The sequence below is a fragment of the Zootoca vivipara genome, chromosome Z1, assembly GCF_965207765.1.
Source record: "Zootoca vivipara chromosome Z1, rZooViv2.hap1.1, whole genome shotgun sequence".
In the NCBI taxonomy this organism is placed as follows: Eukaryota; Metazoa; Chordata; class Lepidosauria; order Squamata; family Lacertidae; genus Zootoca; species Zootoca vivipara.
The window spans coordinates 1,896,514-1,919,273 of NC_142583.1; the positions used below are offsets into that span (position 1 = coordinate 1,896,514).

The 22,760-nt window shown below is 42.1% G+C and overlaps 1 protein-coding gene across 2 annotated transcripts in view; it reads right to left on the reverse strand.

Annotated features, from left to right (window-relative positions):
- The window catches only part of UBE2Q2 (ubiquitin conjugating enzyme E2 Q2), a 42,301-nt gene that overhangs the window by 7,859 nt on the left and 11,682 nt on the right, over positions 1 to 22,760 (reverse strand). For both annotated transcript variants that reach the window (XM_060279099.2, XM_060279098.2), the window contains exons 2-9: positions 18,858 to 18,962; positions 17,278 to 17,382; positions 16,485 to 16,541; positions 14,104 to 14,241; positions 13,050 to 13,134; positions 5,642 to 5,702; positions 3,871 to 3,961; positions 3,568 to 3,626 (exon numbers count right to left, since the gene is read on the reverse strand). In XM_060279099.2, coding sequence (XP_060135082.1) covers positions 3,568 to 3,626; positions 3,871 to 3,961; positions 5,642 to 5,702; positions 13,050 to 13,134; positions 14,104 to 14,241; positions 16,485 to 16,541; positions 17,278 to 17,382; positions 18,858 to 18,962 — 701 coding nt within the window. The remainder of the gene's footprint in view (positions 1 to 3,567; positions 3,627 to 3,870; positions 3,962 to 5,641; positions 5,703 to 13,049; positions 13,135 to 14,103; positions 14,242 to 16,484; positions 16,542 to 17,277; positions 17,383 to 18,857; positions 18,963 to 22,760) is intronic.

Consider the following 22,760-nt stretch of genomic DNA (forward strand, 5'->3'; position numbering starts at 1 on the left):
ACGAAGCCTATGCAACCGAAAAAATTACCCCCCCCCAACCGCACCCCCCAGCAGGGAACACGCAGTGAAGGTACGGCACTAGGATGAGGGGGTGGGAGAGGGGCTGGGGAAGGGTTAGGGTGGGACAGGGCGGGGATAAGAAGTGATTAGGAAATCAAGGAAACACAAGGAAAACGACGATCCAGCAAGCCTCCTCCTCCGGCTCCCAGAGGCTCAGGGCGCTCTGCGCGCGCTGCTGGGCGACAACCCGGCAAGCCGCCTCCTTGTGTTGTAAGAAGACTAGACTCAGCAGCAGAATAGAAATAAATGCAAAACTGCTTGCACACACCAAATATTTTCCTTATTTTGTGTATCACTTTGCATCTTACTTAAGACACCCACCGAAAATAAGCCACCCTGTGGTTTTTTTTAGGAAAAAAGTTATAAGATGGTGTCTTAAAAAAGGGGAAACACGGTATATGGCCTCATTTATGTGTCATGTGTGAATGTGGGGGAAGGGGGCAAACCTTCTCTCAGAGTCAGCCGGCAGGGAGGTATGTATGAAAGTTGGAAGGAAGCAAGACAAAAACCACCTCCAGGTGGTCCTTACAGGCAACTGACAGTCATGAACAGTATCCAAGGTTTCCAGTAGGAGGAAAGACAAGGTGGAGTGGGGACAGGTCACAACAGGCCAATTGCTGGATTCCTTCTTTGAGCAAAGGGGGATCATCACTAAAGTCTGGTGCCACCATTCTCCAAAACTTTTAAATGTCAAACAAACAGAGCTTTGCTTTCAAAGCAACTCTTCTCACACAGCCGTGGGAACCACTGCTGCTCTTCTCACACCCACACATCCCCCTATCAGCTGGTGGCTTTGGAGAGGCTGGCCTCACACAGTTTCTCAGCCAACAGAGTTCAGCTGGAACTCTGCCCTCCCTCTGCTATTTCCAACAAGTCTGTGGGAAGGTGCAGAAGACCCAAAGGCAGCTCCTTTTGATCCCTAGAGCTCCATGATATTGACATGGGGATGGGGAATCATGCAAAGATGCATTGCTTGTGGGACAAGGAAAGTCCCAAGGCTCTATGACACAGAGTACAGTGAGGGGGGAAGTATTTGATCCCCTGCTAAATTTGCCTGTTTGCCCTTTGACGAAGAAATGACCAGTCCATAATTTAATGGTAGATTTATTGTAGACAGAATAACAATAGGAAAACCCCCAGAAACCCAGAAGACAAAAGTCAGAGACAGATGTGCATTATAATGAGTGAAATAAGTATTTGATCCCTTTGCAAAAGATGGCTTAGTACTCGGTGGCAAAACCTTTGTTGGCAATTACAGAGGTCAGATGTTTCTTGTAGGTGGCCACCAGGTTTGCACACATCTCAGGAGGTATTTTGTCCCACTCCTCTTTGCAGATCCTCTCCAAGTCAGTAAGATTTTGAGGCTGATGTGTAGCTACTCGAACCTTCAGCTCCCTCCACAGATTTTCGATGGGATTAAGATCTGGAGACTGGCTAGGCCACTCCAGACCCTTAATGTGCTTCTTCTTGAGCCACTCCTTTGTTGCCTTGGCCGTGTGTTTTGGGTCATTGTCATGCTGGAATACCCACCCATTTTCAATGCCCTGGCTGAGGGAAGGAGGTGCTCACCCAAGAATTGAAGATACATGGTCCCGTCCCTCGTCCCTTTGATGCGGTGAAGGTGTCCTGTCCCCTTAGCAGAAAAGCACCCCCAAAGCATAGCATGTCCCCCTCCATGTTTGACTGTGGGGGTGGTGTTCTTGGGGCCGTAGGCAGCATTCCTCCTCCTCCAAACACAGCAAGTTGAGTTGATGCCAATGAGCTTGATTTTGGTCTCATCTGACCACAACACTTTCACCCACTTCTCCTCTGGGTCATTCAGATGTGCATTGGCAAACTGCAGATGGGCCTGTACATGTGCTGTCTTGAGCAAGGGGACCTTACGGGCTCTGCAAGATCTTAGTCCTTCACGGTGTAGTGTGTTACCAACTGTTTTCATGGTGACTATGGTCCCAGCTGCCCTGAGATCATCGACAAGTTCCCCCTGTGTAGTTCTGGGCTGCTTCATCACTGTTCTCCTGATCATTGCAACTCCACAAGATGAGTTCTCGCATGGAGCCCCAGGCTGAGGGAGGTTGACAGTTATTTTGTGTTTCTTCCATTTGAGAATTATTGCACCAACTGTTGTCACCTTCTCACCAAGCTGCTTGACAATAGTCTTGTAGCCCAGTCCAGCCTTGTGCAGGTCTACAATCTTGTCCCTGACATCCTTGGACAGCTCTTTGGTCTTGGTCATGGTGGCTACTTTGGAATCTGCTGGATTGATTGCTTCTGTTGATAGGTGTCTTTTGTACAGGTACTGCAATGAGCTGGGATTACAGGTAAGACCTCTCCCTTACAGAAGCTCATTACATACAGTGAAGATACTGTACCAGGTTGCCTGACATCTGGCTGGTTGATAGGGGATCAAATACTTATTTCACTCATTATAATTAACATCAATCTCTGACTTTTGTCTTCTGGGTTTTTGGAGTTTTTCCTGTTGTTATTCTGTCTCTCACAGCTACAATAAACCTACCATTAAAATTATGGACTGGCCATTTCTTCGTCAGAGGGCAAACGGGCAAATTTAGCAGGGGATCAAATACCGTATTTTTCGCTCCATAACACACAGTTTTTTCCTCAAGAGTAAGGAGAAGTCTCTGTGCGAGTTATGGAGCGAATGCCATGGCTCCGGCAGCGCTGTGGGGCGGGCGGGCGGAGGGAAAGCTGCAAAGTGAGGTGACTCGCCTGCATCCCAACTGGTACCTTATGGATGGCTTTTCCCTACATGACCCAGCCTGGCAGGAGAGTCAGTCACTGGAGGGCCTGTATGTTTTACCCCACCCTTGGAAGAGAGGCAGGTGGCTTTCCTAGGGTTGCACTCCCAACTGTGAAACTCCTTCCCAAATGGTTTTTATTGTTGCTTCCAGTGCCACCTGCTTGAATAACTACTCTAAGGTAGCATGGCTTTAGTTGTACAATTGCTGTTTCAGGATATTCATAAGATGCCTTGGATACATTTGTAGGGTGGAAATACAGTATGCCATTAAAACAACAGTTCTGTTTAGTTGATTGCAGTCTCTGGGAGCTCATGACCAGGACTTGTAAACAGGGGTGTTCTGAGGGGGAGTTTGGGAGTGCTGTCTCATGGAGTACATAGGACCAAGAGACGTGGATGGCGAGGGAGCTGCTGCCGTGACCTGCAACAGCTACGCCATGCTTGTCTTCCTGCCCAAGAATGTGCAGAGTTGTGGGGTTGGACTAGATGGCCCTCATGGTCCCTTCCAACTCTATGATTCTAACTACAACACTTATCCTGGTAGAGCCAAGTTAGGAAACCTCCTAGGTCACTGTTATCTATGACAGATGTTTGCACTGCATAAGACTTCCAGTGGAACATCAGGTGGCCACAGAGCCATGAGCTAAAACATAACTTCCCAAATGTTAATGTAACAGCTTTGTGATTTATTCTTAAGAAAACACTGTGTGTGTGTGTGTGTGTGTGTTTAAAAAACCAACACCTACCCGCCAGTGAGCACAGGAGAGACCACTCTCACAAATGGAGGATCAAAGGGAAAGTTATCCTAAGAACAAAAAAAGTAAATCCAAAAGTCAAAAACTTTCTAAATTTGATGCCCTGTTGCAAATACATCATTCTGAAATCCTATATTTCAATTCTTTTTGGTTGCAATATGGGATTGTATCCAACCAAATTCTACTCAAAGTAGACTCAATAAAATTAAAGAACATAATTCTCATTAATTATTTGCTTTGGATTTACATACCAATGAAAACTTTTACACACAGTGGATACTGTTTTTCTCTTACCTTAAAAGAGAAGTTGAGCAAAATATATTCTACACCTTCTTTTTCTTTTAAGACTTGAAGATCACTATGCAATGGGCTGTCAGGATCAACCCTACCAATGGAGAATGAGGAAAAGCAGAAGGATTGAGTCACTCAGTTCTGAGTGGTTATCACTACCTTTCGCAAACAACGAGGCGTGTTGAGTGAAGCATTTCCTTCAGAATGAAAGGTCAGCTGTTTACAGGGTGTGGCCCACCTGCAGTTAAGGGTCCTAATGAACATGCTGGCTGCAGGCAAGTGTTTCTCTGGAGGGAACTGCTGAAGTCATCAGGGAATAGGGATTATTCCTGCACATCAGCTGCAGACTTACCGGTAGGAGTCTTGAGGAACAGATTCCATATCCTAAGACTCTCTGTTTCACAGGAATCTCAAAGAATGTATGACTTAATAAAAAAATGCCCACCAAGTCTCTAGACTTTGCATTCTTAAAGATGGATGTTAATTAAACAGTTTAAATTTTTTATTTTCTTTATGTTTTGGTGCGTATTTTTTAAACTGTTTTTGGAAGAATTCTTTCTTGAGAACAGTTTATAAATCTGTTAGATAGATAGATAGCAAGCAGTTTGAAATACTCCTTATGTATTTATTGAAATGCATAAGGAACAGTTTGTAGCCTTGGGGAGGAGGAAGGAGTTTTGGGGTGAGAAGAAGGATAGATGAGATGCAGCATTCAGGGCTGCTGTGTCTTGTTTAGCACTTCTTGTATGAATAAAAACAAGGTTTAGACAATATACAGTGGTACCTCAGTTTTTGAACAGTTTAGTTCCCGAACAACTCGGAACCCAGAACGCTGCAAACCCAGAAGTAGGAGTTCCGGTTTTCGAACTTTGCCCCAGAAGCCGAATGTGCTCCTGAGCTTCCATTTTCACTATTGCGCAGCTCATTTGAGTCCTCCGCATAGTAGTTAAGGCTTTTTTCATCCCGTTTTACTCTTGCGCGGCAAATTGAAGTCCCCCCCCATTGTAATAAAGGCTTGTTTCATCCCATTTGTATCCTTGAGCAGCTAATTTAAGGCCCGCACCCACCATAATTAAAGCCTTCTGTTTCTGATTGCAATGTTCTGAGGTGATATTTGGTGCTTTTGTTTTTGCTATTTTTTGTTTGTGTGGCTTTTTCATTTTTGTGACTGTGGCTTGTTTTTCATTTTATGATTGATTGATTGATTGATTGATTGTGTGACTGTGGAAATGGATAAAAGCCCCCCATCCAAACAATGACTACCTGCACTGATGCAGGCAAGAAAAAAAATAATTTTAATTTTTATCATCTACAATATTGTCTTATTTATTTTATAGTACAGAACATTGATATTGCTTTCATTTTACGGATCAATGGTCTTGTTAGATAGTAAAAAGTTTTGGAATGCTTTGGTTTTGGAACAGACTTGCAGAACTGATTAAATTTGAGAATGAAAGGTACCACTGGACACTGTGTCACAACGGGAAGGAATGCCTCTCCTGCAAGAGTATCAGCCCTCTGCAGTTTTAGAAGCACTTAAAAGTCTGTTTTTTAAAAGAGATGCATTGGCTAATCAAGCGACTTACAAAAAAGTCTAGAGTGACAACCCTAAACTTAAGCAAATATGCTAATCTGCAACCTAGTATACAACTTTCCTAGGTGCAGACATCAAATTATTATCATCATCATAAACCTTCACCCACCAACCCAGCTATCCATCAATAGCAAAACCACTGATTTAGGACAGTGTTGGGGTGGGGGGAAGTGAACTTACCTTAGAAGTTTTACATGCCAATCATATAGGCTGTCGTTTACAAGTTCCACTGAATAAATCCCTGCAGAAAATGGAAATGAAAAGGGTTGCTTGCTTACATTGTTACTAGAAAACACACCCACGCCCAAACCCAAGATAGCGATCTAGAACTCCACAAAGGTTGAATGCAAAGAGATGCTGAGTTCTGAATGAGCAAGGTCCTCGACATTCGGATGTCGGGGTACCACTGTAATTTTTTTCAAATGTGTGCAATCAATTTAAATTACCTTTTTGTCAATATTCATTAAGAAGACTCAAAGCTCAATTCAATAAATCCAAGTATTACTCTACAAAAGCCTCTCCTTCTTTCTGTATCTTCAGTGGGCTGCACTTTCCAGTTATTCTGGCTACCCTTTTTTGGCTATCTAAGATATCTAACAGTTGGAAAGGCAATAGGGATAATGCTTCTCTAAAACATACGTTATTTCATTGTCCTATACTGACATATTTTTGGCAGAAGGAAACTGTAACCATCAACCGAACTGTATGGAACAACCTTACATTTACAGAGCAAAATATCCTCTTGAATATTTTCAAGCACATGGAACCCTACAAAAGGACAATATGAGGGGACTCTACGTGTCCTGACCACAGCAAAAAGACAGATACTGAAGAATTGGAAAAATAAAAATGAGGCTCCCTTCTATGATTGGATTGAAGACTTATACAAACTCGCAACAGATGAACAACTTGCATATAAACACAGACTTGCCATGGACAAATTCAATGATATTTGGAATCCATTCTTACAAATACTGTAATAGGTTAAGATCTGGAGGAGTACAATAACAACTTTGTAAAGTATATACAGTGGTACCTCGCAAGACGAATGCCCTGCAAGACTAATTTTTCGCAAGACAAATGCGTCTTGCGATCTGATAGTGACTCGCAAGATGAATTCGTTTTGCGAAAAATTCGTCTTGCAAATCGCGGTTTCCCATAGGAATGCACTGAAATTTAATTAATGCGTTCCTATGGGCAAAAAAAACGAAATTTCAATGCATTCCTATGGGAAACCGCGATTCGCAAGACGAATTTTTCGCAAAACGAATTGACTCGCGGAATGAATTAAATTCGTCTTGCGAGGCACCACTGTAGTTTGGGGTTCTCCCCTCCCCCCCTTTATTTTCCCTTCTACACGGGTGCTGTTTCTCATTTTCTCTTATTTATGTCTCATCATGTTTAGAGCACATATAAGTATGTACTTTTTGAACTTTCAATAAAGATCTCTGGATAAAAAAAAAAAATCTAGCTAACCTTTTTATAAGTTAAGGTAGCCACCCAATTAAAACTCTCATAGAAGCGAAAAAGTCAATGACAGTTTTTGACATCCTCTGGGAACCCTTGTGTTATTTCTGCAGCTGCAAGGACACACTCAGATGTATACATCTTTGCCACCACCAAATGCCTAGTTTTGTGCTCAGCATTAACACCCTATGAATGCCACTGAGGCCCCTAGACACAGCCTGACGTTGTGGAAAAATCACTACTGAAAAAAGCCTTAAAACTCAAAATGGAGGTAGCTCAAACAATGTCCTTTACTCCTCTACTGTGCTATTTCAGGAACCGGACTACATACAGAATGAAGAGGAGAGTCAGATAATTGGATGGCTGTGCTGATCTATAGGAGAAAATCTACAAGTAAATGCACAATTTTTCTCAAGAGAACATAGGGCAAAAGCCCTGGAGCATGCCAGTTTCATATATAATAATAATAATAATTTATTATTTATACCCCGCCCATCTGGCCGGGTTCCCCCAGCCACTCTGGGCGGCTTCCAAAAAAACAGAAATTCTAAAATACAAAAATCCATCAAACATTAAAAGCTTCCCTAAACAGGGCTGCCTTGAGATGCCTTCTAAAGGTCTGGTAATTGTTCTCTTTGACCTCTAGTGGGAGGGCATATGCTAATAAACATAGAGAACTGGAGGATTCTGTGTGACTTATTGTATTATATTGGAAGGATCTTGCTGTTGTCTTTGAACAAGGTTTTAGCTCTTAGTTAAGGGGGGAGAGAGAGAGAGAGAGAGAGAGAGAGAGAGAGAGAGAGAGAGAGAGAGAGCGATGGCAGAAAATTTCAGCCTTTGCCCCTCATACGCAAAGTTAGGGAGAGCTGCCTTTAAAAATATGCAGCAGCCATGAGAGGTGGAGGAAATCAACTGGTGGTTTAGACCTACAGAATGCGGAGTACATACTAGGAACGCAACACAGGGACTTTCTGGTAAGCTGGGAGAGGAAACTGTCAACTGTGATTTGATTAACGAGAGAGAGACAGAGCATGAGAGAATGGTTTTCTCAGGAAAAGCATTTTCAAGGCCAGGCCATTTGTAAGCAAATACTGAGACAGACTAGATATTACACTCTTCAGATAAAAGCTGGGGTTTTCCACACTTTCTTTCTGTGTGGGAATTTGCAATTGACTTTTGATTCAGAGAGGGAGTCCTGTGACTGGTGGACAGGACTGTGAAATTTGAGAGTATTTGTGCGTGTTTTTTTGCTTAACACAGATTTCAAACTGTTTGATGGTTGTTTAGTATTTCACCTGCAACACTTTGATAAAGTGCACAATGTTTATAATTTCATTTTTAAAAATATTCTTAAAAGTATGAATGCCGAACTGAGTGCAACAGAGGAATAGCTCAGAATTTGAAAGCGCAGACACTAGGAAAGAAGGCAAAACTGTTAGGTTTTGCCTTTAAGACTGATGTGGTCAATGGTGCTACACAGAGATGTGTGTTTGTAACCTTGTTCTGAATGATAGCACACCTGTGAGCTTTTGCTAATTTGAATAATTGAAGGTAGAGTTTGCTTACTGTAATGTGATTGGGTAATTGACTATTTTGAATTCTGTATTTAAGCAAATGGTTCATGGGTGTGGTGGTGGTGAATGTGTTGTGAAATGAGAGGAATGGAGTAGAGGAGTGTGGTGTATATAGTTGTAAATAAAAGAAAGCAAAGATACTGAAGACGACTTTGTTATTTCGTCGACCCTGCCGTTGTTGCTACTCGGTTGGTGTGTATTTTGCCCAACATCCGGTTATGGGCCCAGAAACTGCGCATGGGTGTTTGAACTGCTTGCTAAGAGGGCTGCGAAGCTGAGCTATCTGCCGGTCAATAAGGAGCCAGAAGTATATCCAGGATGGATGACGGCGAAAAGACGGCGCTTACCTTTCCTCAACTAACTGATGGTAATTATAGTCTTTGGTCCTTTAGAATGAGGGGATTACTCGAATGTAAGGACCTGTTTAACTACGCCACAGACACCCCTCCTCAGCCACTTACCCCTGAATGGATACGGGGGGATAACAAAGCCAAAGCTTTTATAAACTTAGCAGTGTCCGACCAGCAAGTTGTATATATCAGAGATAAAACGTCGGCTAAAGAGATGTGGGAGAGTTTGGCTGCGGTCCATTTGAGAAAAGAGTCCGCGTCAGCCTTGGCTTTTTACCGCCAGCTTTATCAGGCAAAGCTGCAACCTGGCGGTGACTTGGCAGCTCACCTGAGACATTTACAGGAAATCAGGTTGGAGCTTTTGAGAAGAAACGTTGTGGTTCCTGTTAATCAATTTTGTTTTATAATCCTCTGCTCATTAAACAAAGAGTATGATGCAGTCGCAAGCCAGCTCGCTTTGGTCCCTCCTGACCAGCTGAGTATTGAAGGCGTGACTGCAAAACTGATGGCAGAGCTGGGCAGGCGAGACGCCTCTGTTATGCCGGTTCCCAAAGAGCAGAATGTGCATTCAAATGACAATAGGGATGTTGTAGCTTTAAGAGCCAACAAGAAATGCTTTGCCTGTGGCCTTTTGGGACATTTTGCTTTGGAATGCAGAGCAAAGAGTAAAAAGACTTCCTCTAGGTCGCAAAAGGGACACACAGCCACTCAGGCATGGAAGCCTTCGCAGCGACCGCAAAGAGGTAGTCGACCCGAGCCGAAAGCATTCTTTGCAGAACCACAGCCTTATGAGGTTAAAAGAGGTAATTGGGACTTTTTCATCATCGATAGTGGCGCATCACAGCACTTGTGCAGCAATCGCAGTCTCTTCATAACTTACACACCAGAGACTGGAAATGTACATTTAGCGAATGGAATAGTTTTGCCCTCACTTGGAAAGGGTACTATAAAACTGCATAGTTTGAATATTACTATATCAGATGTTGTTAATTGCCCTGAATTGTGTGGGAACTTATTATCGGTTTATCAGTTTGCACGTCAAGGTGTTAGAGCTAAATTTACTGAAAAAATGTGCCAGTTTTATCGGGCCAACAAGCAGGTTCTCTATGCAAAACAGACTCATGGGCTTTACAGACTCAAGTTTCACTCCTCTTCAGGAGGAAGCAATAGCTGTTGTGGTGTAGCCAATAGGAGCAGGCAGGGGTTCGCAAATTGCCAGCCACATAAAAACTGCTTACATGAAGCTCACCGCAAACTTTGCCATAAAAACTTTGCAGATGTTTTGAAAACACGGGATATGGTGCATGGTCTAGAGATTAAACCGTGTAAATTTTACATGAACTGCCTGTCATGCTGCAAACATAAAATTAAGGTGGCACGAAAGGGCAAAAGCACTATGAGAGAAGTAGCAGAGCCTTTTGAAAGGGTTCACTGTGATCTAGTAGGACCATTGCCAGAATCACTTGGAGGGTCCCGATTCTGGCTAACACTTGTGGACCAGAAAACCAGATATGTTTGGACATATGCAATCTCTAAGAAGTCTCAAGCATTAGAAATGTATAAAAAGTTTTGCAATTGGGTTAAGACTCATTTTGGTAAAAATATACAAAATCTGTACTCTGATCTTGGAGGTGAATTTATGTCCCAGGATTTTGAAGAGTTCCTAAATGCGCAGGGGACAGTACACCAAGTGTCATCACCTAGGAGTCCCTGGCAGAATGGGATTGCTGAGGTTGTTAACAAAAACCTACAATCTGGGATAAAAACAATGCTCCATGATGCTCAACTTCCTGATAGCTTCTGGGCTGAATGTTTGAGCTGTTACACGCATATAAAGAATCGATCCTATCATTCTGCATTAACAGTAACACCTTATGAAATGCTTTTTGGAAAGCGTCCCAATCTAAAGTATTTGTGTGTTTGGGGCAGTGATGTTATGATGCATTACCCAGCTAAAGGGAAGCTGCAGGAAAGAGGTATCCCGGGTAAATTTATGGGATATCAACAAGGGAATTATCGCATTTATTTACCAGACACAAAAAAGTTTCACCTTACCCGTAGCATTATACCTTCAGTACACTGGGATGGTGTAGCTGAGTTTCAAGATAGTGATGGTCTTAAAGAAATATCCCCAAAGAGTACAGCTGATGCTAACGAGCAGCCAGTTGATACCGATCCTGACAGTAATCAGTCAGAGATTGGAGAATGTGAATTTAAAGGGGAACAAGAGGCAATGGACAACTCAGACCATACTTTAAGTCCAAAGCCCTCTACTAGCTGTATTTCTGAAGTTTTAGAAGGAAATTTAAAAGCTGACAGTGAAAGTTTACCAGAGCTTAGACGCTCCAGTAGAATAACTAGACAGCCGCAGCGTTACATCAATGAACAACAGCTACAAAGGCAGAAACGACAGGAGCAGTTGTTTAAACGTAGAAATATTGCTACTGTTGATGAGGAAATAGAAGAAGTTGCAAACAATGTATACTGTAACCAAGTTAATTTTGAACCAAAAAGTTTTAAAGAGATACAAACCATGCCAAAGTCACAAGCTCAACAATGGAAAAAAGCGATAGACTCTGAGCTTGCATCTCTAAATCAAAATAACACGTGGACTTTTGTGAAGCAAACACCTGATATGCGAGTCATAGATTCGAGATGGGTGTTCAAAGTAAAACTTAATGATAAAAATAAAGTAATGAGATATAAAGCTAGGTTAGTAGCAAGAGGATACCAACAATTGGAAGGCATTGATTATGAGAATGTGTTTTCTCCGAGTGTGAAGTTTGAAAGTATAAAGTTGATGATGCTAGATGCTGTTAAAAATGGGTGCGAATTGTACCATTGTGACATTTCCACAGCTTATCTTAATGCCGATTTGCATGAAGACATATACATGAAAGTTCCGGATGGTGTAGATGCTGCACCTGGGGTAGTTTGTAAATTAAACAAATCTCTGTATGGCCTGCATCAAAGTGGCAGGAATTGGCACGAAACTTTAAAACAAACCTTGATTGAATTTGGGTTTGTGCAGGGGAAAGCTGATAATTGCATTTTTACCAAACAATGCGATAATTCTGTTGTCAAATTGGCTGTTTATGTTGATGATTTATTATTTTCATGTAAACATTTAAAGGAATACCAGTTGTTTATTTCTCAACTTGGTAAACGTTTTGATGTAAAAGATTTGGGAAAAGTTAAGAATTACCTGTCCATGCAAATAGACAGGGATGCAGATGGTTCTTTTGCTGTACATCAAACTGCAAAAATAAGAGATTTAATAGAAGTGCTAAATTTGGAGAACGCAAAAGGAAAAGAAACCCCATTAACATGTGGATTTACTTTTACTAAAGAGGATACACCTTTTCATGACAAAACACTTTACCGGTCTATATTAGGAAAGCTGAACTTTATTCAGCGCGTGTCCAGACCAGACATATCTTTCAGTTTTAATTTTCTTTCCACATTTGTGGAGAATCCAACCAAGCAGTGTTTTCGAGCGTTAAAAAGAGTGGTGCTTTATCTTAAACACACACTGCATTACAGATTACATTTTAAGGCACATAATCTTACGGGGTTCGATATTTTTTGTGATGCATCTCATGCATCTGAACATTTCAAATATAAAGGTGTGTCCGGTTTTGTTTACAGATACAATGAATGTCCATTTGAATGGAGAACGCGCAGACAGCATATAATTTGTATGTCAACCACAGAAAGTGAACTTTGTGCATGCTCTGAAGCCATCAGAGACATTGAATGGTTTTTGCAGTTGTTTGCAGACCTAAAAATAAAAGTAAAATTACCAATACCTGTGCACATTGATTCCCAGAGTGGAATAGCCATTTTGACATCAGAAGGCAATACGCAACGTACCAGAACGTTACGGTTACGCTTGGAGTTTGCAAAACAAATGATTAATGAAAAAATGATTACTTTTGAATACGTAGCTGGACTAGAGCAAATAGCAGATATTTTATGTTTCAGATTTGGGCACATTTACAATGGAAATCTATGCATGTCTACTCATGGCTATGTCCCAGATAGTTCAGCACAAGCAAGTATACTATACATCTGGAAGGCACCACAATGGGCACCCCTACCATACATTATATAGGATTGCAGCCTTAATTTTGCACATCGTAGCCCCGATCAGAATAGTATGTTATGATTTTGTTCATAAAAGATGCAGATACTCACCTGACTTGTAACTCTGTGACCTATATATATCCCTGAGTTCTTTCATAAGTCGATCTGAAGCCTGGACAGACCCAGAGACTGCGCCCTAAAAAGAAGATAAGGGAACTCTTAAAAGAACAGTACCAGGGCCATTAAAAGGCTGTTTAAAAGGAGGCTACTAATGATCAATATTGCAAAACTGGCACACAATAATTTAGGACACTAATTTTAAACATTTAACAAGTTAGAAGATAGAAAAAACAATTTTTGGTAAAAGTGATTTAAATTCTTTCTAGTGGTGCCTCACTAGATGAATTTAATTCGTTCCACAGGTCTTTTCTAATAACGAAAAATTCATCTAGCGAATCCCATAGGAATGCATTGAAATTTTTTTTTGCCCATAGGAACACATTAATTGAATTTCAATGCATTCCTATGGGAAACCGCGATTCGCTAGACGAATTTTTCATAAAACGAATTCGTCTATCGAGGCAACCTCCGCTCGAAAAATCCTTTTGTTAAGCGGAAATTTCGTTAAGCAGGGCATTCGTTAAGCGAGGCACCACTGTAGAAAAACCATTTTTGGTAAAGTGATTTAAATTCTTTCTAGTGGTGCCTCACTAGACGAATTTAATTTGTTCCACGGGTCAATTCTTATAATGAAAAATTCGTCTAGCGAAGCCCATAGGAATGCATTGATATTTTTTTCTTTTTTTGCCCATAGGAACGCATTAATTGAATTTCAATGCATTCCTATGGGAAACCGCGATTCACTAGACGAATTTTTCGTAAAACGAATTCGTCTAGCGAGGTACCCTCCGCTCGAAAAATCCTTTCATTAAGCGAAAAAATCGTCTTACAGGGCGTTCGTCTAGTGAGGCACCACTGTATATGTATAAGTAGTATAAGTGCATACACAGAAAGCATGGGGAGGCTGTAACCTTATCCTCCCAATATAGCTATGAAATTTACGGAAGTCTGCTAAAAGTACATACATCCCTGCAAGAAACGGTGCAGAAAATGAAATGCCTTATGCATTCTACAGCATGCTTTCATTTGTTTAATCCCCACTTACATTTAGGTGGTCTTCCCTTTGACTCTTTCGGATTTTTTCTAGGATTGCCAGGTTCTCTTTCTCAATGCCATCATCTTCTGTCTTCTTTCCATCAACAGGTTCTTCCTCCTTCATATCATAATGATCCAGATCAATATCCTACAAGACAAAATTACTATACTACTTAAGAAGAACAGGGCCAACAAAAGCAAAGTTCATGTGCCTTAGTGCTTTGCATCAGTCAGGGTTTCTCATACAGGGCAGGGATGGGGGAGAACACAAGCAAGGGCAAAAATGAGGGTGTATCTCATTGGCAAAATGTTTACAAAAGCAATTGAGATTTCACGCCTGTTTCTCTCACCCTGCCCTAAATGTGCACTATTGGATCAGGTGAAAGGGAAGCACAAGCCCCACATTGCTTTGAACCCAATTATCTCAGGTTGTAAACAGGAATATGCACACCGGGAGGAGAGTTGTAACGGACTCGGCTGGCTTGCGACAGAAACCCCAGAGTGGAAAGTGTTAAACCCAACCTTCCTTGTTGAGTGACGCATTCCATTCCTGAGGGGCGGGACTGCCATGAGTTTAAAAGGAATGGGGAGCAGTTATTTCGATAGAGTTGAGAGGGGTTTTGGGAGCGGGAGCGTGTGGGTAGGAGATATCACGAGTGTTTTTGGAGAAGTTTATTAGAACTATATTATTCAGCCAATGTTATCTGTAACCAAGAACATGATCTAAGAGCTGATACGCATGAAACCATTACGCATTTTACAAGTCCTCTAGTTTAATAAAGCTTTCTTAAATGTTGCATTAAAAAAACGGATGTGCCTAGTTATTCCAGTGAAGTATTCTAACTCAAAGGGGTGGTGACTTTAGAGAGGAGGTTAGACTAAACCTGAGGAGCAGGAAAATAGTTTAAAACCTCTAGGTCAAGCCCAGGGAAGACAAGTGCCAGGAAGAAGGTGCCACAAAGTAGCAACAGGCTGCTGAGGTGAACCTTTGGTAAAAGGGAATCCTGACTGTGAGCACAAGGTGGTTCCTGATACACTTGCCGGGAGTTAGAAGGTATACTGAGCCACGTTATTGGGAGAACTGGAACTGCACTTCGATTACTAGCAGATCCCAAATATAAACAGGCAGTTTATTTGGGGCGCAAGAAGGATAGGTGGGTTGTTTATGAAATAACCAAATTTAGTAGGAGAACACTTCAATCCCCCAGGACATTCTATACAAGATCTCAAAGCAGCTGTTTTATTACAGAGAAATTTCAGGAACAGACTGGAAAGAGAAGTTGCTGAATTGGAAATCATTACCAAGCTTAAAACCATGGAAGCACCTGGGATGAATAGAGACATCGGATTCTTATCTCATTATGCATGATCAAGCTTTCTTTAGCACCTCAGCCCAGGACTAATTGCAGCCATCAGCAGCCATTAACAGCCATCTACAGGTTTACCACTCCCATCAGCCCATCACCCATTCCCACCCACCCCCACCACCCTCTGTATATATATAGGGTCTGACACTTCTGTTTCTAGTGTATCTGAAGAAGTGTGCATGCACACGAAAGCTCATACCATAATATAAACTTAGTTGGTCTTTAAGGTGCTACTGAAGGAATTTTTTTATTTTGCTTCGACTCAGACCAACACGGCTACCTACCTGTAACTATGAAATAACCAGTTTCCTTCAGCACTCTGCTAGTGTTATAGAAAGGGAGGCACATTGCATGGGTGGGATCCGCACATATTACGTGGGATCATCAAAGGTTTAGTGACATCGCCGGGATTGTCGCATATTTAATTGGTGGCAAGCCAGGGTTCGTCGCAGAGTGCATAAGAGCTAAGGGAAGCTCTACTGCAGGGTCCCTGGCAGTCAGACAGATATGCACAATGCTGTTTAGGTGGGATAAGGATTGCACACAGAAGGGTTATTGAAGTTTAGGAGGGCAGATCTTGGCAACATTTCAATTTATTTCCCCATGGTTTCTACTCCTCTTTCCCCAGACAGATTCTAGAATGACAGAAGCCAGAACAAGAATAACAAAGACACTGAGGTCCAGCTCTGAGGGCCTTCTGGCGGGTCCCTCACTGCAAGAAGTGAGGTTACAGGGAACCAGGCAGAGGGCCTTCTCGGTAGTGGCGCCTGCCCTGTGGAACACCCTCCCACCAGATGTCAAGGAAATAAGCAACTATCCTACTATTAAAAGACCTCTGAAGGCAGCCATGTTTAGGGAAGTTTTTAATGTTTAATGCTGTATTGTGTTTTTAACATTCAATTGGGAGCCGCCCAGAGTAGCTGGGGAAACCCAGCCAGATTGGGCAGAATATAAATAATAAATTATTATTATAACAAAGAAAGCATGCACGTGCATGTACAGACAGATGTGCACACACACATACTTCACCCATATCTTCCTCCTCCTCTTCTTCTGATGTAACCTCTTCCGTTGTTCCATTCTGGAACATAACAAAATCAGATTCTTTGTTACTATCACTTTTAGTTTAAAAAAGAAAGAAAAGGAAAAGTATGCTAGCGGCCAAGAGGCTGAATAAGTTTAAATTTGACCTCTGCTATAATCTCACTAGATGGCCACAACACATGCTAGCTTGAGCATCCCATTCCCAATAATAACACTCACTTACTTTTCAGGGAGGTTTTGTCCCGTAAGGTTTACAAGATAATGCACATGATATGCATTCAAAGCATGTTACAAATGCTAAACAGCATTACTGAAAATAGGAATTGAGCTAACGAGCTATAAAGAAGCACACACAGAGATGCAAACATATGCACACACTGAGTGCACTAGAGAGGTGTCTGGTGGTGAGAGATTAAATTCTCAATGAGGCAGCGCTATGACGGCCACAGTGAGCTTCTTAAAGCTGGAGGAGAGTAAGCATCTTGCATGTAAGGGAGGAACAAGGAAAGCTTCGCCCTCCATTAACCGACTAAGCAGCAGAACCTTAAAGTTCTTTATAAGCCTACCCTGCTTTGTTCCATCACTAGTAAAGATACAACATGACACTCATCTCAAACAATGAGGAATGTTGGCTTCCTTAATACGACAATGAGCACCACTTGCTCTGCTCTCCTATGTCTGGTCAGCAGCATGCTTAATGTGGGTTCAACAATCTGTGCCCACATCAAGCAGACCTATTAGCACCTGTGAGCCAGAGGAAGATTAGGATTTACCTGGCCGGTCGGCAATGGTTGATCTAACATTTCAACATCGGGATGCTGAGGAAGATTATATAGTCTGCAGAGGTCGCATATCAATCGTTTCAATTGTTGGAGAAGCTACAAAACAAGTAAAATGGCTTGTGAATGGTTTGTTCTCATGTTTTATTTGAATGAAAGTTTGCTGTGCTGTGCCCTGAATCCTGTGCCCAACAAAGAGGATACCCAACCTCTTAAACAAATGACTATAATAAGCCCTTTAATATACAAAGGCTATAGGTTGTTAAGTCTTAGATTTTCTGGTACTCAGATTAATAAAGCAACAGCCTCCATTTTGTATCTATCCAGCTATCCTGTGAGGGCATGCAGGACGGTCCTCTTGACCTGCCAGTACCACCTGAAGGAATTGCTCAATTGAAAGCACATACCCTGAGCATTGAAGTGTGCACATCAGAGACAAGGATTCGCTTGAACCCTTTTCCATGATGTATCAGAGTTCCATATGCACAGGAGACTGAGAGGAGATATGATTGTTGTTGTTTAGTCGTGTCTGACTCTTTGTGACCCCATGGGTCCCCTATCCCACTGTATGCAGTATGATTTACTTTCAAGGTTTTTCATAGAATCATAGAGTTGGAAGAGACCACAAGGGCCATCCAGTCCAACCCCCTGCCAAGCAGGAAACACCATCAAAGCATTCTTGACATATGGCTGTCAATAAAGACCTCCAAAGAAGGAGACTCCACCACACTCCTTGGTAGCAAATTCCACTGTCGAACAGCTCTTACTGTCAGGAAATTCTTCCTAATGTTTAGGTGGTAGAAATACATATGTTGGAAAGCCCAGTAGGACTTCAGCCCTCTGCTTTGGACATGTGTAAAGGCAGGGTAGCTTTAAAAGTAAATACTGTACAAGAAACCACTATGATTTCTTAAAGAGGCCTTTCCCAACCTGGTACCCTCCATATGCTTTAGAGTGCAATTCATATTATCCCTAACCATTAGTCATGCTAGCTGGCGCCACTGAGAGCTGCAGTCCCACAACAACTGGAGGGAACTGGGTCAGAGAAAGCTGCATGAAATAATCACAACCGGAAGCTCTTCTCCTGCTTGCAAGTCATAATACAGCCAACTGTGATAAGAAGAGAGGGCAGCACTAGTTTCAGTTCTGGCACTATGTGTTAAGAGGTACTGTCACAATATCTAGAAATTGTTTTTGACAGGAAAGCATGAAAAATCCCTTCTGCTTTCTCCCATACAAATGGACAATTTTGTTCTTTATAACATGCCCCCCTCTCCACGCAATGCACACTTGTTTACTGCTTTCTGCAATTGATAAAACATTTGTGGAAGTTACCCTGCATGAGCCTTTGCTGTGACTAAATGGTTTCTGCAAACTGAAAAAGACACATTCTAGATCAAATCTTTTTAGATGGCCAGCTGGTGAAGGAGTGCCACTTGTTAAACCACAAGCAGTATTTTTGCTTAAAACAAAAAAAGGCACCACCAAACAATGGCATGGCTGTGGGTTTTGACCTAATGCCCAGTTTATAACCAAATGCCAGATTAAGCAAAGGAGGACAGGTGATCTCTTACCAGAGTATTGCTCTTTTTAATATCATCTAAACGCTCCAATACTGAAGTCAAGTTGGGGTCATCTGATTCCACAAACCATATTGGCGATGAAGAGGGATAAGACTCCTGCTTAAAATAAATAAATAAATATGTATTATGCCTGAACTACACATTCATATTTCATATTTCAATGCTTTTGGAGAACTGTACCTGTTAAAATATAAAGTATGTCCCATTATCAAGGTGAGAGAAAGAATTTTTTTTAAAAAAAACCCCAATAAAGCAGACTTCTGCAACTCCCCATCTCAACTCCAGACAGACACAGAAAGTCAATTATGTAGAGTGGGCAACTGTTTTCCAAAGCAGGGAGCACACTTGGCTATGAAGATTTAACTAATTGCCGGAGGAGAAAAAGCACCAACTTCTTCAACCACCATCTCAACTTTTCCTATTTTTTTCTGAGGGTACAACTACTTTCTTCTAGGAAAGGGTCACTAAGACAGCTGCGCAAATTATGCTCATGTAAGCCACTAGCCAAGGGGTGTGTGTGGAAAATTGCCTGCCTACATATCGTAGTAATTTGTGGCCAAAATCAGAAGGTAAGTGTTCCTGCTAGTCAGCAGGAAGCAGTTTGTGTCTGGCCAATTTGAGATGTACAACCCCCCCCCCCCCCAATTGGCTTTTTGAGCCATTGTCCTAGCCGGAAATGGATGCTCCATGCATCATTATGCACCGCCAAGGAGATAAGAACTGTGAACACATTCCCCTTCCCAATTTTAGCCTCACAACAATTCTGTGAAGTAGGTTGGCCTGAGGTAACCCAGTGAGCTTCAGAACAGAGTGAGGATTTCAACCTAGTTTGATACAGTGGTACCTCAAGTTGAGAACTTTGCCCCAGGATGAGAACGGAAATTGTGTGCTGGCAGCGCAGCGGCAGCAAGAGGCTCCATTAGTGAAAGCACGCCTCTAGTTAAGGACAGTTTCAGGTTAAGAACGGACCTCGGGAACGAATTAAGTTCGTAACTAGAGGTACCACTGTAGTGTTAACTACTGTACCACACAGGCCTTGCCTCCAGCTCAGTTCGCACATAAAGCTAAGCCAAACTATGGTTTAGTGGGAATGAGCAAGAATGAAATTGTGCCTGCTTCACTCCTGGCTGGTACACTACTCAGAGCTGGGTCAAAGTGAGTGAGTCCTCTACCGCTTCTTGCCTACTTCCTTTTCCCTCCAGCAGGGGAGGGGAGGGGAGGGGTCTGTAAAAGAAAGCAGAGCAGCAGCAGAGGTAGGGAGTGAATCCCAGATCCAGCTTGAAGGGGACTGACTCCAACTTGAAATGAGACTATGCATTTGGAGCTCCTCCTCCAAGGTCTCATCCCATCCCAAGAGAGTGGTTATTTACAAGCCTATGCTCAGAAATGGCACTAATAAATGCATAAGGAATCCCAGAGCAGGGCAGGTTTGGATGCTGGAAACAGATTAAAATCACTGGAGAGTCATGAAGCTCCCCAAAAGGGCATTGGGTCAAATACTGTCCCCTCAGCCTAACAGGGTTTTTCTAAGGTAACACAGAACGTGGCTACTTTCACGGCAGCAAGTTTCTTATTGGAATAATTAATATAACACTTCTTTCCATTTCATATAAACCTTTCAGGCATAATTAGCTCCCTCTTGTTCTTTCCTCACCCTCCCCAATGCTAATTAAAATACTCTCCATACATAAACACGCACTGGAGAGACAGAATTCATTGGAGAATCCATACTTGAGCCATAATTACTCCAGCAAGTAATTATATAAAAACTGAACAGGTTAAGTATGGCTAAAAAGATGTGGGACTGACTAACCTTTCTCGAAGGAACTCAAAAAAAACAACCCTAATTCAAATCATCTCAGACATACGTACACACACTCTTCTTAAAATGAGATGTCAGGCTTAATGCTAAAAGAATCAATGCAAACCTAAAATAAGATTTGTTTGCTTTTTAAAAGAAAGCAAAGCAGCTTGGCTTTGTACCACCTTCAAGAGACAATCCAGGCTCACCCTCATTTATAATGCAACCCTTGAGGCTTGTTTGCTAGTCTGTGGACACTGGCATCCCCCAAGTGAGAAGGCTTAGGAGAACACCAGACACAAGACCTGACTGACATGAATGTACAGAGGAGAAGGAAGCAAAGTTCAACATTTCCACTGTCCCAACAAAAGGTTGCTACCTTGAAACTGCATGCAAACAGCACCTTCAGAGCTGCCACTTTTTGTCAGGGAGGGAGAATTAAACTCATCCACCCCACTCGCTCTGGCCCCAATGCTGCCTAGGCCCTACTCCCTGGCAGCTGAAATTTATTTTTTTAAAAAAATATGCATCATAAACGCATTCACACAAACAATCTAATGTCTAATTTGGCCCTTAGTAAACTTCTAACATATCTTTACACCTAGAAGTGGAAGATCTACCAATAGCTGCTCACTTGGGACACAAAGCAGTTGTCTCCAGGGAGATGTGGCAACTGGAGCAGAGAATCCCAGGTCAGCAGGGCTGTTTTCAGTGCTTGTAATCTGCAAAATCTTCAAAGGCAGCCTCTAACACTCTGGGGAGCAGCAGCAGACAAGCTAGATAGGTCTCTTTCTGGCCCTCAATTTTTTTATTTTAATTCTGTATCCTCAAAAACTCCTATCTGAAAATGAATTATGACCAAGCACAAGAAGGTCTCTTTGCTTTGTTAGGTTTTCCCCACTCCCTTGCTACCATATCGTTGGACTGGTCATGTTGTGCCTGATGATCGTCTTCCAAAGCGACTACTTTATTCCAAACTTAAAAATGGAAAGCGTAATGCTGGTGGTCAACAAAAGAGGTTTAAAGACTGTCTCAATGCAAATCTTAAAAAATGTAGTATAAACACTGACAACTGGGAAACACTGACCTACGAGCGCTCCAGCTGGAGAACAGCCTTTACCAAAGGTGTCATGGGCTTTGAAGAAACTCGATCTCAGGATGCAAGGGAGAAACGTGCTAAGAGGAAGGCACGCTTGGCAAATCCACACCTTGATCAACTCCCACCTGGAAACCAATGTCCCCACTGTGAAAGAACGTGTGGATCCAGAATTGGCCTCAACAGTCACTTATGGAACATTGTTAAAATCGTGTTTATGGAAGACAATCTTACTCGGCTACAAGTGATCGCCAAAGATGTATGAAATGATTTCCCAGATCAACATCTGTCAAGTTTGTCACAAACAGCAGATGGATGTGCTAAATCTGTTTCTGCAATACTGTATATTAGATTGCAAATAGGGGGCCCAAATTATCAAATACTCCTCCATACAGAAGAATAAATGGATCAGAAAGAAGAGTTTTAGCTGCTTTCCTATGTGCAGGTCTATACAGAGGAACATTTGATCACGGGAGACTGTTCCTATACAGCCCAGTCATAAATGGGCTGCTGTTTATCAGAACTAAACCCCAGTTGAAGACATAACAAAAGCCCATTTTTATTCTGCAAGACCAGCATATTCTAAAACAAACATCCCTAATGGCCAACAGTTCTACACACCTTTAGATCAAAGAGTTCCTGGTTTCCCTTAATACTGGATTTCTGCTACTTGAATGCTGACCCTCTAAAGGAAGCATGTAACACTTAGCACAGGTCTTGGCAAAAGTCAAGAGGGTCTGCCGTTTTCAAAAAGGGAACAGATTCATGCAGTTTTTTGCCATAGGTTGCACCCAGCTCCACTGTTTATATTAGAAGCAGATGGGTCATGTTGCCTGGCACCAGTTTTTATTTTGCAAGACTCCTGCCATGATTCAGGATGCTTGCTATTTATTAAAACACTAGTATCATGAAGCCTGTTAAATTAACGGGTGCTAGAACAGTGAGCTAAGGAAGGAAGGAAGAAAAGAGGGAGCAGGAGGGAGAGAGGAAGGAAAGA